General features: G+C 35.7%; 1 protein-coding gene across 2 annotated transcripts; it reads right to left on the bottom strand.

Moving 5' to 3' along the window:
* Positions 1-533: 533 nt before the first annotated feature.
* On the bottom strand, positions 534-10,474 carry LOC137634808 (SAP domain-containing ribonucleoprotein). Of its 2 annotated transcripts, none has more exons than XM_068367357.1 (8): positions 10,348-10,474; positions 5,617-5,704; positions 5,308-5,462; positions 4,795-4,974; positions 4,099-4,233; positions 3,865-3,936; positions 3,560-3,639; positions 534-1,790 (listed from the first exon to the last, which is right to left on the bottom strand). In XM_068367357.1, exons 1-8 carry the CDS (start codon positions 10,378-10,380, stop codon positions 1,688-1,690), a joined length of 846 nt encoding a protein of 281 aa, XP_068223458.1. In that variant the 5' UTR covers positions 10,381-10,474; the 3' UTR covers positions 534-1,687. The 2 variants fall into 2 exon arrangements, with proteins under 2 accessions (XP_068223458.1, XP_068223459.1); XM_068367358.1 differs by having other exon boundaries at positions 534-1,787.
* Positions 10,475-10,991: the final 517 nt, after the last annotated feature.

The following is a 10,991-nucleotide window of genomic DNA, read 5'->3' as shown; positions in this document are numbered from 1 at the left end:
AACATCACAAGGAAAACACAGAGCACCTCTCTGGACAATTGAGATGAGGAACAATATCGATGCCATGTCACAAAGGTACCGCCGGGGTGACCTCAACACCAGGCCAAGAACACGTGAAAACTTGCTTCACATCCATATTGGAAGAGATAAAGAATGAAGGTGCTGAAGAGGTAGTCGGTAACTGGCAACCGTTCATACCACCGACCAGAAGCAGAGTGGGATCCCAGTCACAAGCACAGGGGGTGGGTAATGCAACCTTACCAGACCGTAGATAAACATTCAACTGGCCTCAACAAGCTGCGCCTGAACTAACCCAATTAAATGATGGGGGTTTGTATCTGCGTAGGAACAAACATTCAGAAACCAAACTAGTCTATCATTGTACATTCGCTATGTTCTACTGTAATAAAACGATACTTTTGTGAATGGTACATGCATTATTTTTGGATAGTTCAAACATTCATCAAAATTGAAGCAGTTAACCTTAAAATGAATCCAACACAAACACCAATTTTGAAAAGGAAACAAAGGTAGATTATTTTTTTTTTATTTCAACTATCAAGATGACTAAAACTGCTAATAAAATTTAGTGGGCAAAGCTCTATACCATCACTGTGTCCTTAAATCTAGTGGTAAACAATAAATAAAATACTGTATAAAACACCAAGGGTACTTGTAAACAATGATTATAAAGTTGTTGCTATTGCATTCATTTAAACAAATAAAACTTGCTATTTAGTTACTTTTTCATTATTTTTATTGTCCTTAAATACACTTTCTTATGAGATTACTTATGCAAAAAGGAAATCTGCCAATACATAAAAGTAATGTACTTTCACAAGGTAGAAATAATGCACAGATCTATATGGAGCTGTACCACACTTGTATACCAAGACTTACACCCATCGATAGAAAGAACACTGCCAAAATAACTATTATCCAAGACATTCAATGCAATGTTTACAAGAAATCTTTAAATATTGTACTTATACCTCATGAAATACTTTGATCTAATTTCAAAAATCCATACATGAAAAAAACCATACATACGTAAGCACAAAATTCCTCATGTTTTGCCTATTGTAATAATGGTATTAACAAAAATAAATCTTGTCAATTACTTCTGTAATGCCAAGAGTTCCAAACTTGATACTACAGTAAGATTACCTAAACCTAATCTCTTACCACTGTACATATAACCTTGTGAACGGTAGTGAAACGAGTATCAACCTCTTGCTGGGAAATACAAGCATCTTGACCAAGAGGTTGAAATCTATGGGGGCATGAAGAACACCAACACAAAAAACCAATTTGCTGATCTACAATTTCATAATGGAAAACAGAATACTTAAACTATTCATACCCCTAAGACGACTTTGTACTACACAGCAACATCAGAATCCGAGTTACTCCTCTTCCCCGTGGTCTTAAAAAAGGTGATCCAGTGACGTTAAGTTTCCTTCAGGCTACTAAAACACAATGAATATTTCAACTTGCTGTCACTAGGTTCAAATTAAAGGTAAAATAAAAACGCCAATTGTTATTACAAAGATTATTAAAGACAGAAAGCACTACCTTCTTTGGCTTATTCATACTGGAATCTGAAACCATTTTCAAATGTACAATGCTTACGCACAATGTAAATAATAGTTAGCTTGCAAAATTAATTATCTCAAATTACATACACCTATTTAGCAGCAGCTGGAGTTTCTGTTTCTGCTTTTGGTTTTTCAGCGGCAGCAAACCTCGCGGCCCTTGCAGCTTTGGCGGCATCGACAGGAGCAGCAGCACTGTAAAAGGAAATCAAATTACAGAATGCAAAACTTACTATATTAACCCTTTTACCCCCAGGCTATTTGGAAATTTCCAACCCTTAACCCCCAGGGGTTATTTCTTTCCCCAGCACATTTTGCAGTATTTTTTTTTTTAAATTGCTCTAACAGCCTTAATTTTTGTCGGATAGGTCAGGTTGGTCTCATTCTCTCGGAAAATGCCTGAATTTTTTTTAAAAATTATCAAAAATATGAATAAAAAAAAATTTTTATAGCATTTTTTTGCAAGGACGTACCGGTACGTTCATGGGGGTAAAGGGATGAGTTTTGTGAAACGTACCAGTACGTCCTTTGGAGGTAAAAGGGTTAATATACAGAAAACATTAATACCATTACTTGCTAAGCTACAACCATGGTTGGAAAAGCAGGATGCTATAAGCCCAGGGGCTCCAACAGGGAAAATAACCCATTGAGGAAAGGAAAGCTTGACCTATTTCTCTTGGTACCAATGAAAACCATCCCTACCATAGATGTACTATACAGTCTCCACCTTGGTTACTGAACAAAGGCAATATAAAAACATTAAAACTATACTGTAGTCTCATTCCTGCAACAGACTCCAGTCACACCAAATTATACCTCACTGTTTGCAGGAAGTACTGTATGCATAGTTAAACTTTAATGGGAAAAATACTAAGCATTTGATAAAGTATAAATTTAAAAGCATGACAGGGAGTTTGAATTGAAATTCATAAAAATACCCTATAGGACTAGAACAATATGTTCATACCAGGGAAATTGGCAATAAATAAAGCTCCCTACAGTGACGGGGTCAAAGATATTGAACTATAGTACATGAAACAAAAATATTTAATCCTACCTAATATTCTTGAATAACGCAATGTTAAATTCTTGATACTAGGGTTTATTAAGTGCTTTATTGCAACATATCAAGTAAGGGTTTTCTTGATGATAGGGTTTATATAGCGCTTAGCTAGTAGTTTTCTTATTAAAAAAAAAGAAAAATAAATAAATAAATTAGGTAATACAGCTGGGAAGGTGTTTCAGGACCATCGGGCTCGGTTATCCGATCGTTGCTAAAGAATTCTCAAGCCCTGGACGTCATGAAATGCCTCATTATAGCAAAAAAACAAAACAAAAAATATCCATCACGCACACCTCACAAAAGTTAATACCAAATTATTTAGACAAAATATAATAAACAAATGAGGAACTTTGTATTCTCACAAACAAAACTTCACCATACAAAAAATCATGTTATGAAAGCCAATCTGGAATTAATTAATTTTGTATCCTGAGGTATTACTGTATTCATTACGCAGAGAATAAGGCCAATCATATGTCAAAAGAACCCAATTTCAAATCAATTTTACTTGGTGAGCTCAGTATTAAACGTAAAATTATATAAGTAAAAATTTAACCCTTTTACCCCAGGCTATTTGGAAATTTCCAACCCTTAACCCCCAAAAGTGTTATTTTTTCCCCAGCATATTTTGCAGTATATTTTTTTTAAATTGCTCTAACAGCCTTAATTTTTGTCATAGAGGGGTCAGGTTGGTCTCATTCTCTTGGAAAATGCCTGAATTTTCTCAAAAAATTATCAAAAATATGAAAGAAAAAAAATTTTAAAGCTTTTTGTTTGCAAGGACGTACCGGTACGTCCATGGGGGTAAAAGGATGGCTTTGGTGAAACGTACCAGTACGTCCTTTGGGGGTAAAAGGGTTAATTGATTGACTACTAATAAAACTATAACCATTCTACTCACTCGCTGGTCTTTTCTTCAGTCTTTTCAGGGGCAGAACCAAATCTCTCCAACCTAGTCTTCTTCTTTTCTGTTTCCTCTGCCTGCAAGGACACGCAGACAAATTACCAAACGAACTAAGAGGTTCTACATACATTAAGGTTTTTAAAATTGGAAAAAAAGGACCACATAAGTACTAAAGCAACAGTAATGATAATACTCAAAATGCTTCAACTAAAAAATACAGTAGTAATAAGTGCACAGCCAAAAAAATTTATGGGTGAATGTTCGTCAAGGTTTTTTTTTTTCTTTGTAAATTTCAATCTTACCTTTGTGAGAGACTTAGAAGTAACTACACCAAATCGTTCAGCCCGAGCTTTCAGTTTATCCATGTCTATACCCTGAAAAAAATTAAAATAACATTAATTAACCCCCTGGGACTCAAAGATAAAGATTGGCCTATGAGCTCAAAAAACTATGTTGTTCACAGTATTTGAACCTTTCAAATATCTTATCTGAATTGAGAACTGTCTGACCTTCAGACAAAGCTACCAATTACTTACGCCAGTAACAGTGGAGAGTTTTGAGGATCCTTTAACAGTGCCATTTGTCAATTCACCAAAGCGAGCAGCTCTAGCTTCCTTCTTTGCAGCTTCAGTCAAAGGTACTCCAAACCTCTCTGCTCTCTTTTCCAACGACTAAAATGAAATAGACAATTCGTGGATGAGGTATGGTATAATCGACAAAAACTCTGTAAATTTCTAACCAGCCATGGCTGGTAATTTCTGTAGTAATATCTCAAAATTAGAGAAACCTTCAAACTACAATAAATTAAATTGCCCTTCACCAATTCTGCCTCGCCATACATAAATCCTAATATTGACATACAAACGGCATTTTCCAGATTTTTAAAACCCTGGATCACGATACATCTACTGTATAGCCAGTGCAAGATTTATATTACCAGATATCTAAATACTTCAAGTCATGAATAAATATGGAATACAGTGGCCTAAGGCATCCTCAAAATAGGATGACAAATAGTTGAAACAGTAACTTTACCATTATATAAAACTAAAAAAAAAAATTACAATAAACAAAATACAAACCAAGAAAAATTAAAAAAAATAAAAATAAGAAAATAGAATATTTTATGGTTATGAGTCAGTCTATAAAAGCTAGTACATCTAATGACCTGAATATCCTACTCTCTTACAGTAAACAAACAAATGAATCAAAACCCTATTCGGTTTTCTTACCGACTTTTCGCCGTCAACTTTTGTAACCTTCTTTGGAGGTTCAATGTTTTCTTGTTCTTTGGTATCAGATACAGCTGTGATTGGTTTCTTAGTGGGCGATTTCCCTGCATCAGCAGCGGCAGCACCGGCCTTCTTGGCAACAATCTTAGGTGCCTCTCTCTTTGCTGGGGTTTTCAGTGTCTAAAAAAATACAAAGCATTAAAAATGATGGGAAGTTTCAATTCGGAAGGAAAAAATAATGATCTAGATAAAATGTTTCAGATTAAATTCAAAATCTAAGGAACAATATGACAAATTCGTAGATAATTTGTATTTTTCCTAACGATACAAACCTAGTTATTTACATGGGGTAATGTCATCGGCTGCGCCGAAGTAATTACCCCATGTAAATAGCGTGGTTTGTATTCAGTTACGGAACAAATAAACTTGAAAAAGATTCATGGTTTACATTCAATCAATAGTTTGTAAAATTCCAGCAATTACCACTTTATAAGGTTTAGAAATAACACTAACCTTTTTTACTTTGAGGTTTGCCCCTGACAGTGCAGCTTCCTCCTCCTGAGGGGAGATCTTGATTTCACTGGAATCCATGTCGCCACCGCCTAAAATCTCCTCTTCATCAAACTCTTCCTCATCTCCTTCTACTGATGCAAGAGGTGCGTGGCCTTCTACAAAGAGAATATTTGGGAATAACATTATTACAAGAGAAATTGTTACTTGCCATGAATGTATACTGTACTTTATACAGAATTTTTAAGAGATTATGATTAAAATTCCTTGAAATTTTACATAATACAGTAAACAATACAAAAAAAAACTTACCTGCTGCTAATAATCTTTCCACTAGCTCATTTTTGTTTCCTGTGACAGCTAAACCCCTGGTCTTCAACTCCTTCTTCAGGTCAGCAACCTATTGAAGTAAAATAAATGCTTTAATGAAAAACTCATAAGAAATAGGTACGTTTGATTGTACAGATGATGTAACAAAATTTAATCGTTTGAATTAATCAAGTTGGCCGATTGTTCTTATGTCTGTGGCATGGAATTAAAGCAACCCACTACCTCTAATTTATATCATGTCACTCAATTGGTTTCAAGCTCCACCATGTCTAGTTTCACTCGTAAATAAGTATTATTTCACTGCTCCACTGTTTGTCCATTTGTTTGTTGGCGAGCAACTTCCTGGCCACAGTTTTACTCATAGTGAAACTTTATAAGGTGTCGTGGCAGAGGTCTGCACTCTGAATGCTTTTCTTGTTATTTCTGGGATATTTTTTTTAAACCCACAAGAGCAACAATAGCTAATATATTAAAAGTCTGTTTTAAACATTCAACAATGGAAATTAATGAAATTACAAAATTTCCAAATATATTCAACTTCACTTTAGATGTCTTTAAGTCATGATGGTACTGAAGTGAGAAAAAATGGCTTTTGTAGGAGAAAGCAGCCGATAGCAAATGCAAACAATGCATGTGTATTACCCACAATCAGTCTTTAAAAGGTAAACAATGGGCTTGAAATTGATGAGGTGTTGACATTTTAAACTGATCGATACGTAAGTTATTGTGGCCTGGTCCCTTAATCACAGGGGAAAATGACAAACTATACAACACGTCCCCTTCTCATAGCGAACTCCAGCCTCATTAGAAATTAATATATCATATTGACCATTCATCAATTGTTACCAATGAACAAAATATGGAGATGTGGTTGATTTGAACAGGCATAAACTTTCAAATTAGTACCTATCGTATAGATTTTGAGGAAAATGTCTCTGAATATGAATCATGAAGCTAGTTTTACAATTTATAAATCATTTAGTGTTACCTCGCCGATTGGGAAGCAAACCCTATTCTTATGGTAACCAAGGCTACAGCGGTACAGAGGGAGGAGTCAGCAAAGGGTGCAACCCCCTACCCTGTTAACCCTTTTACCCCCAATGGACGTATGTTTCACAACACATCCCTTTACTGTACCCCCATGGACATACTGGTACGTCTTTGCAAAAAACTGCTATTTACATTTTTTTTTTTTGCATATTGGTGATAACTTTGGGAAACTTCAGGCATTTTCCAAAAGAATGAGACTAACCTGACCTCTCTATGACGACAATTGAGGCTGTTAAAGCAATTTAAAAAATATATATTACAAAATGTGCTTGAAAACAAAAAAAATCCCTGGGGGTTAAGGGTTAGAAAGTTCCAAATAGCCTGGGGGTAAAAGGGTTAAGTAACGATACGCTCCTATGTTTTAAACTTTGCTCATCAAAGGGAGTTTACGTATTATTTGTAACACCCGACTCTTGGGTGATTTTTCAGTTTGTACTAGGTGTAATGTTGGTGAAATTGCGACACACTTATGTCAGAAGATCAACACACAAAAGAAAATTGTCCATGCTGAAAGATTTTCAAAATGCATGGTTTTTTTTTTTTTTGAAAGATGAATACTATCATGAAGATATTTTAGTGATTTAAGAATGCCTTGCATTCCACAAAACCTGCTGCTACAAAAATTTTGCTTCACACACTAATATGGACTGGTACAACTTCGATGGACAGGCAAGAAGACTGGCAGATCCGTACATATCGTATAGATGAGAGCAAATTAGGAAACACGATGTGCAATTTGAAAACCTCGAGAAAAACAATATTTTTGATACAAGTACACTCTCTAACCCAACATAGAATACCGTATTCTTATCTTGCCCCGTCTCGAAGTGCTACATTTCCCCCCAATCACAGCATCAAATTTGAGTCTGGGTGATCCAAGTATACAAACAAAACCTTGTACGCAATGGCGAACACTGAAGAAGTCTGTCCTGACATAGTTCGGGAATGAAACATTTGTACAATAACTCATTTTGCAATGTACTGTACTCAAAATTGATTTTGAAAGACATTCCTCGAATTAGTCAAAGTGTTAACCAGCATATCTGTCCAACCCCTGAAACATCAGTCCTTCCACCCCGTGGTTCCAGAAGTCATTGTCCCTCCCTACACCCTATTCCATCTTCTTAACCTTGTCTTGGTCACTCATATCCACCAAAAAAAGTCCCTTAAAAGATGATACAACCTAAAGATTTCGACTACCGTAACTGAATAATTCAAATACAGTATACCTATATTAAATTATGTTAATGTATATGTTGAACAGTGATTTAGACGACTAAAATAACGTAAAGATACTCGCCTGCACAAATGGCGTGCGCAGTACATCCATGTAGTGTTTGCCAGAACAGAGTTACAGTGAAATGTTAAATTGTGAGCAAAGCGAGCCACGGTCGAGCAATAACCAGTGTTATCAAGTAATGTCAATTAAATGGACCAATGTACACGAAATATGCAAGGCTTTTGCAGTACGAGAGACACGGCTATGATCGACTAGAAAATGGGAAGGAAATTCCAATATTTTGATATTTGATGGAGTCCCACCCCACGATTAGTGCTTGAGCCTTGCCAGTACATAGGAGCTTAATGTCTTTCTTTTATCGCGAGCGCACAGTGGAGCAAAAACGGAGCCTTTGTATATCAGCTGCCAGTTCCTCACGCGTTCGTTAAAATTGAACATTAACCAACCTAAACTTTCCCTCCTAACCTAACCTACAAGCCGTGACCTTGCCTACTTACCTAACAGGAGGGCTAACCCCACTGCGACCCCCCCAACACTCCCGTATTCACTAAGTTAGACACAAAAATACACAGAGGTGGCCACTATCATACATACACCCCAAAAAAGGAAGAACATCAAGCTCCTATGTACTAACAAGCACCAAGCAGTAATGGCTGGGCAAGACTTATTGAAATATTACCCATATTTAATGCGAGCAAGAGGCCTGGGCCGTCAAATACACAAAAGAGCTTACAAATATTTCTGCTATACTTGCAATGCACTTTTGTAAGAGCCACAACTTACTATCCCATTTGCTTCATTTCCACCTTGACTACCATCAATATTATTATTAATAGCTAAGCTACTAGGGAATTCAATTTACATAAATGTTTAGTGTAATTTCTTTTATGGTGTAGTTTAAAAACTATTGAGTTTACAGCTGTTGATGCTCAGAAAAAAAAAAATCCCAAAAAATTTGCCGACATAATTGGTATGCGCAGATCACACACGTACCCGCTATAATTACTAGCCAAATACAACATTCATTTTACCAACTGGTTAAATTGTTTATTGTACATTTAACCCTTCCTACAGCTGCAACCAATGTCGGCCCGATTCAACTATTATTAGGAGTATATGGGAGAGTGGGAAAAATCAAACAAGTGGTTTGCATTAATATTCAGTTAGAATGGGTAAATCACAAGGCAATGACTCAAAGGGTAAAAATTCAAATCATATTTACTGAATGCAATGAATGGTTAACCACAGTAAGCCTACGTGACTTGGCGGCAAAATTGTAATAACAGACGAAACATTTAAAAATAAATAGTTTAGTGTTTCTCTATAGGGATTAGTTCGTTTTTACTAGGAAAGGTTTCCCGACCATAACTACTATATTACCAGTAGTTTTTCCTAATGCAAAATAATTTGTTATCGCTGAATTTGACCTTCATTTCTACTGAAAATAAACCAAAGCCCGTTAGAACATCTAAATAAGGGATTATTTCTTTTAAATTAATGACTTCTGCTTCGACGGGTGCTTGCTTTACTCGCAGAAAAAAAAAAAAGCTTCTAAGTTCTAGCAAACGTTAAAATGCTGCACTGCGTACACTAAATCCCTTGTCTTCCTTTAAATTGCAGTGAAAACAAGTATCATTATCGAAGAAAACGGACATTCTTCTACAGGAAACACCCTATTTACCATGAAAATGCTTTTCCCGTCCATAACTACAATACAACCAACTTGGCCTAATATGAAAACCGCTAGATGCAGACAAAGGAAAGCTTAATGTTTTGTCAAACAAATCAACCCTAAATAACCTAAACTTACGAGCTGAGAAACATTAATTTGGACGACCCTAAACCTAAGCTACGTAGCGTGGCCTAGGTTTAGGGTCCCGTTCAACAACCGGCAAACAAATGATGCAGTATAGCCTACTCTAAGGGTGTTTAGTATAGATAAGATCTCCCTAAATGCATTTAATGAACATAATATATGTGAATAGTTAAACGATTGTCTATAAATATATAACGACTCAATGTTAATTACATATGGTTTTAAGCCTAATTTACCGGGGGGAAAGTTCCCGCCACAAGCCTAAACCCCACGCCATATTTAAAACCGCCAGCTATAACCAAACCCTTCACAATTATAAAAACCAATCGGTTACGTACGAATATCGGAAGAGCTGACGCCTAGGAGACCAGGAATCCGGCCAATATTAATCCCAGAAAACTTTTTGGCAAGAAGCCATGACGTCAACTCTCGGAGCATTGAACCACGCCAAAACTCTTCTACAAGCCGATCTCGTGTCCTGCGTATATTTCACCCCTTCCGGCCCTCATTTCTACTATAAATGGAAGCTATAGCATTAGTCTACTGTTCGGCACAATCCTGAAGGTATTTTTAAATGAAGGATATAAATATTTCATATAAATTTTACCTTCATTTTGGCGTAGTGGGCAGCGTCCTCCATCTTGCTGGCGTTGAGAGACTACGAGTGTAAAGCTTTTCTCCGACCCTGACTGGGACTAGACTGATCATGATGAAATATTTCTTATTAATTCCATTTTATAACAATTAAATATAAAATGTAAATTATTATAGATTAATTTCTCATATTCATATATAAAATCTCCTATTTCCATATATTTTCTATAAAATTAAGTAATTTTTTCCTGAATATATATATATCGAAATATTTTCAACATCTATTATATATACTAAAGAGATTTATTCTATTATTCTAATAAATATTACATGCTTTATTCTATATATAATATTAATACTAACACCTTTATTTTAATTATATTGGTCTCGTAGTCTCTGAGAATAGCGTGGTTTGTCATCAGGGTTGCCAGGTTTTATAAATGAGAAAAGGTCAATTTCTAATCAACAGAGGCTTTAAAAGGTCAACCCATTAATAGAAAAAGGTCAAAAATATAGTATTTAAGGGCCGGCTTTTTTCATATTACTAAAGGCCAACCTATTTAAATACAAAAGGTCAAATTTGAGTTTTTTTTGGCCGGAAAAAAGGTCAAACTGGCAACCCTGTTTGTCATGACAGATGAGATGCGTATTCTTAAT

The sequence above is a fragment of the Palaemon carinicauda genome, chromosome 45 (genome assembly GCF_036898095.1).
Source record: "Palaemon carinicauda isolate YSFRI2023 chromosome 45, ASM3689809v2, whole genome shotgun sequence".
Taxonomy (NCBI): Eukaryota; Metazoa; Arthropoda; class Malacostraca; order Decapoda; family Palaemonidae; genus Palaemon; species Palaemon carinicauda.
Note: the sequence above shows the minus strand (reverse complement) of the source record. Positions and strands in the feature narration are given on the sequence as shown.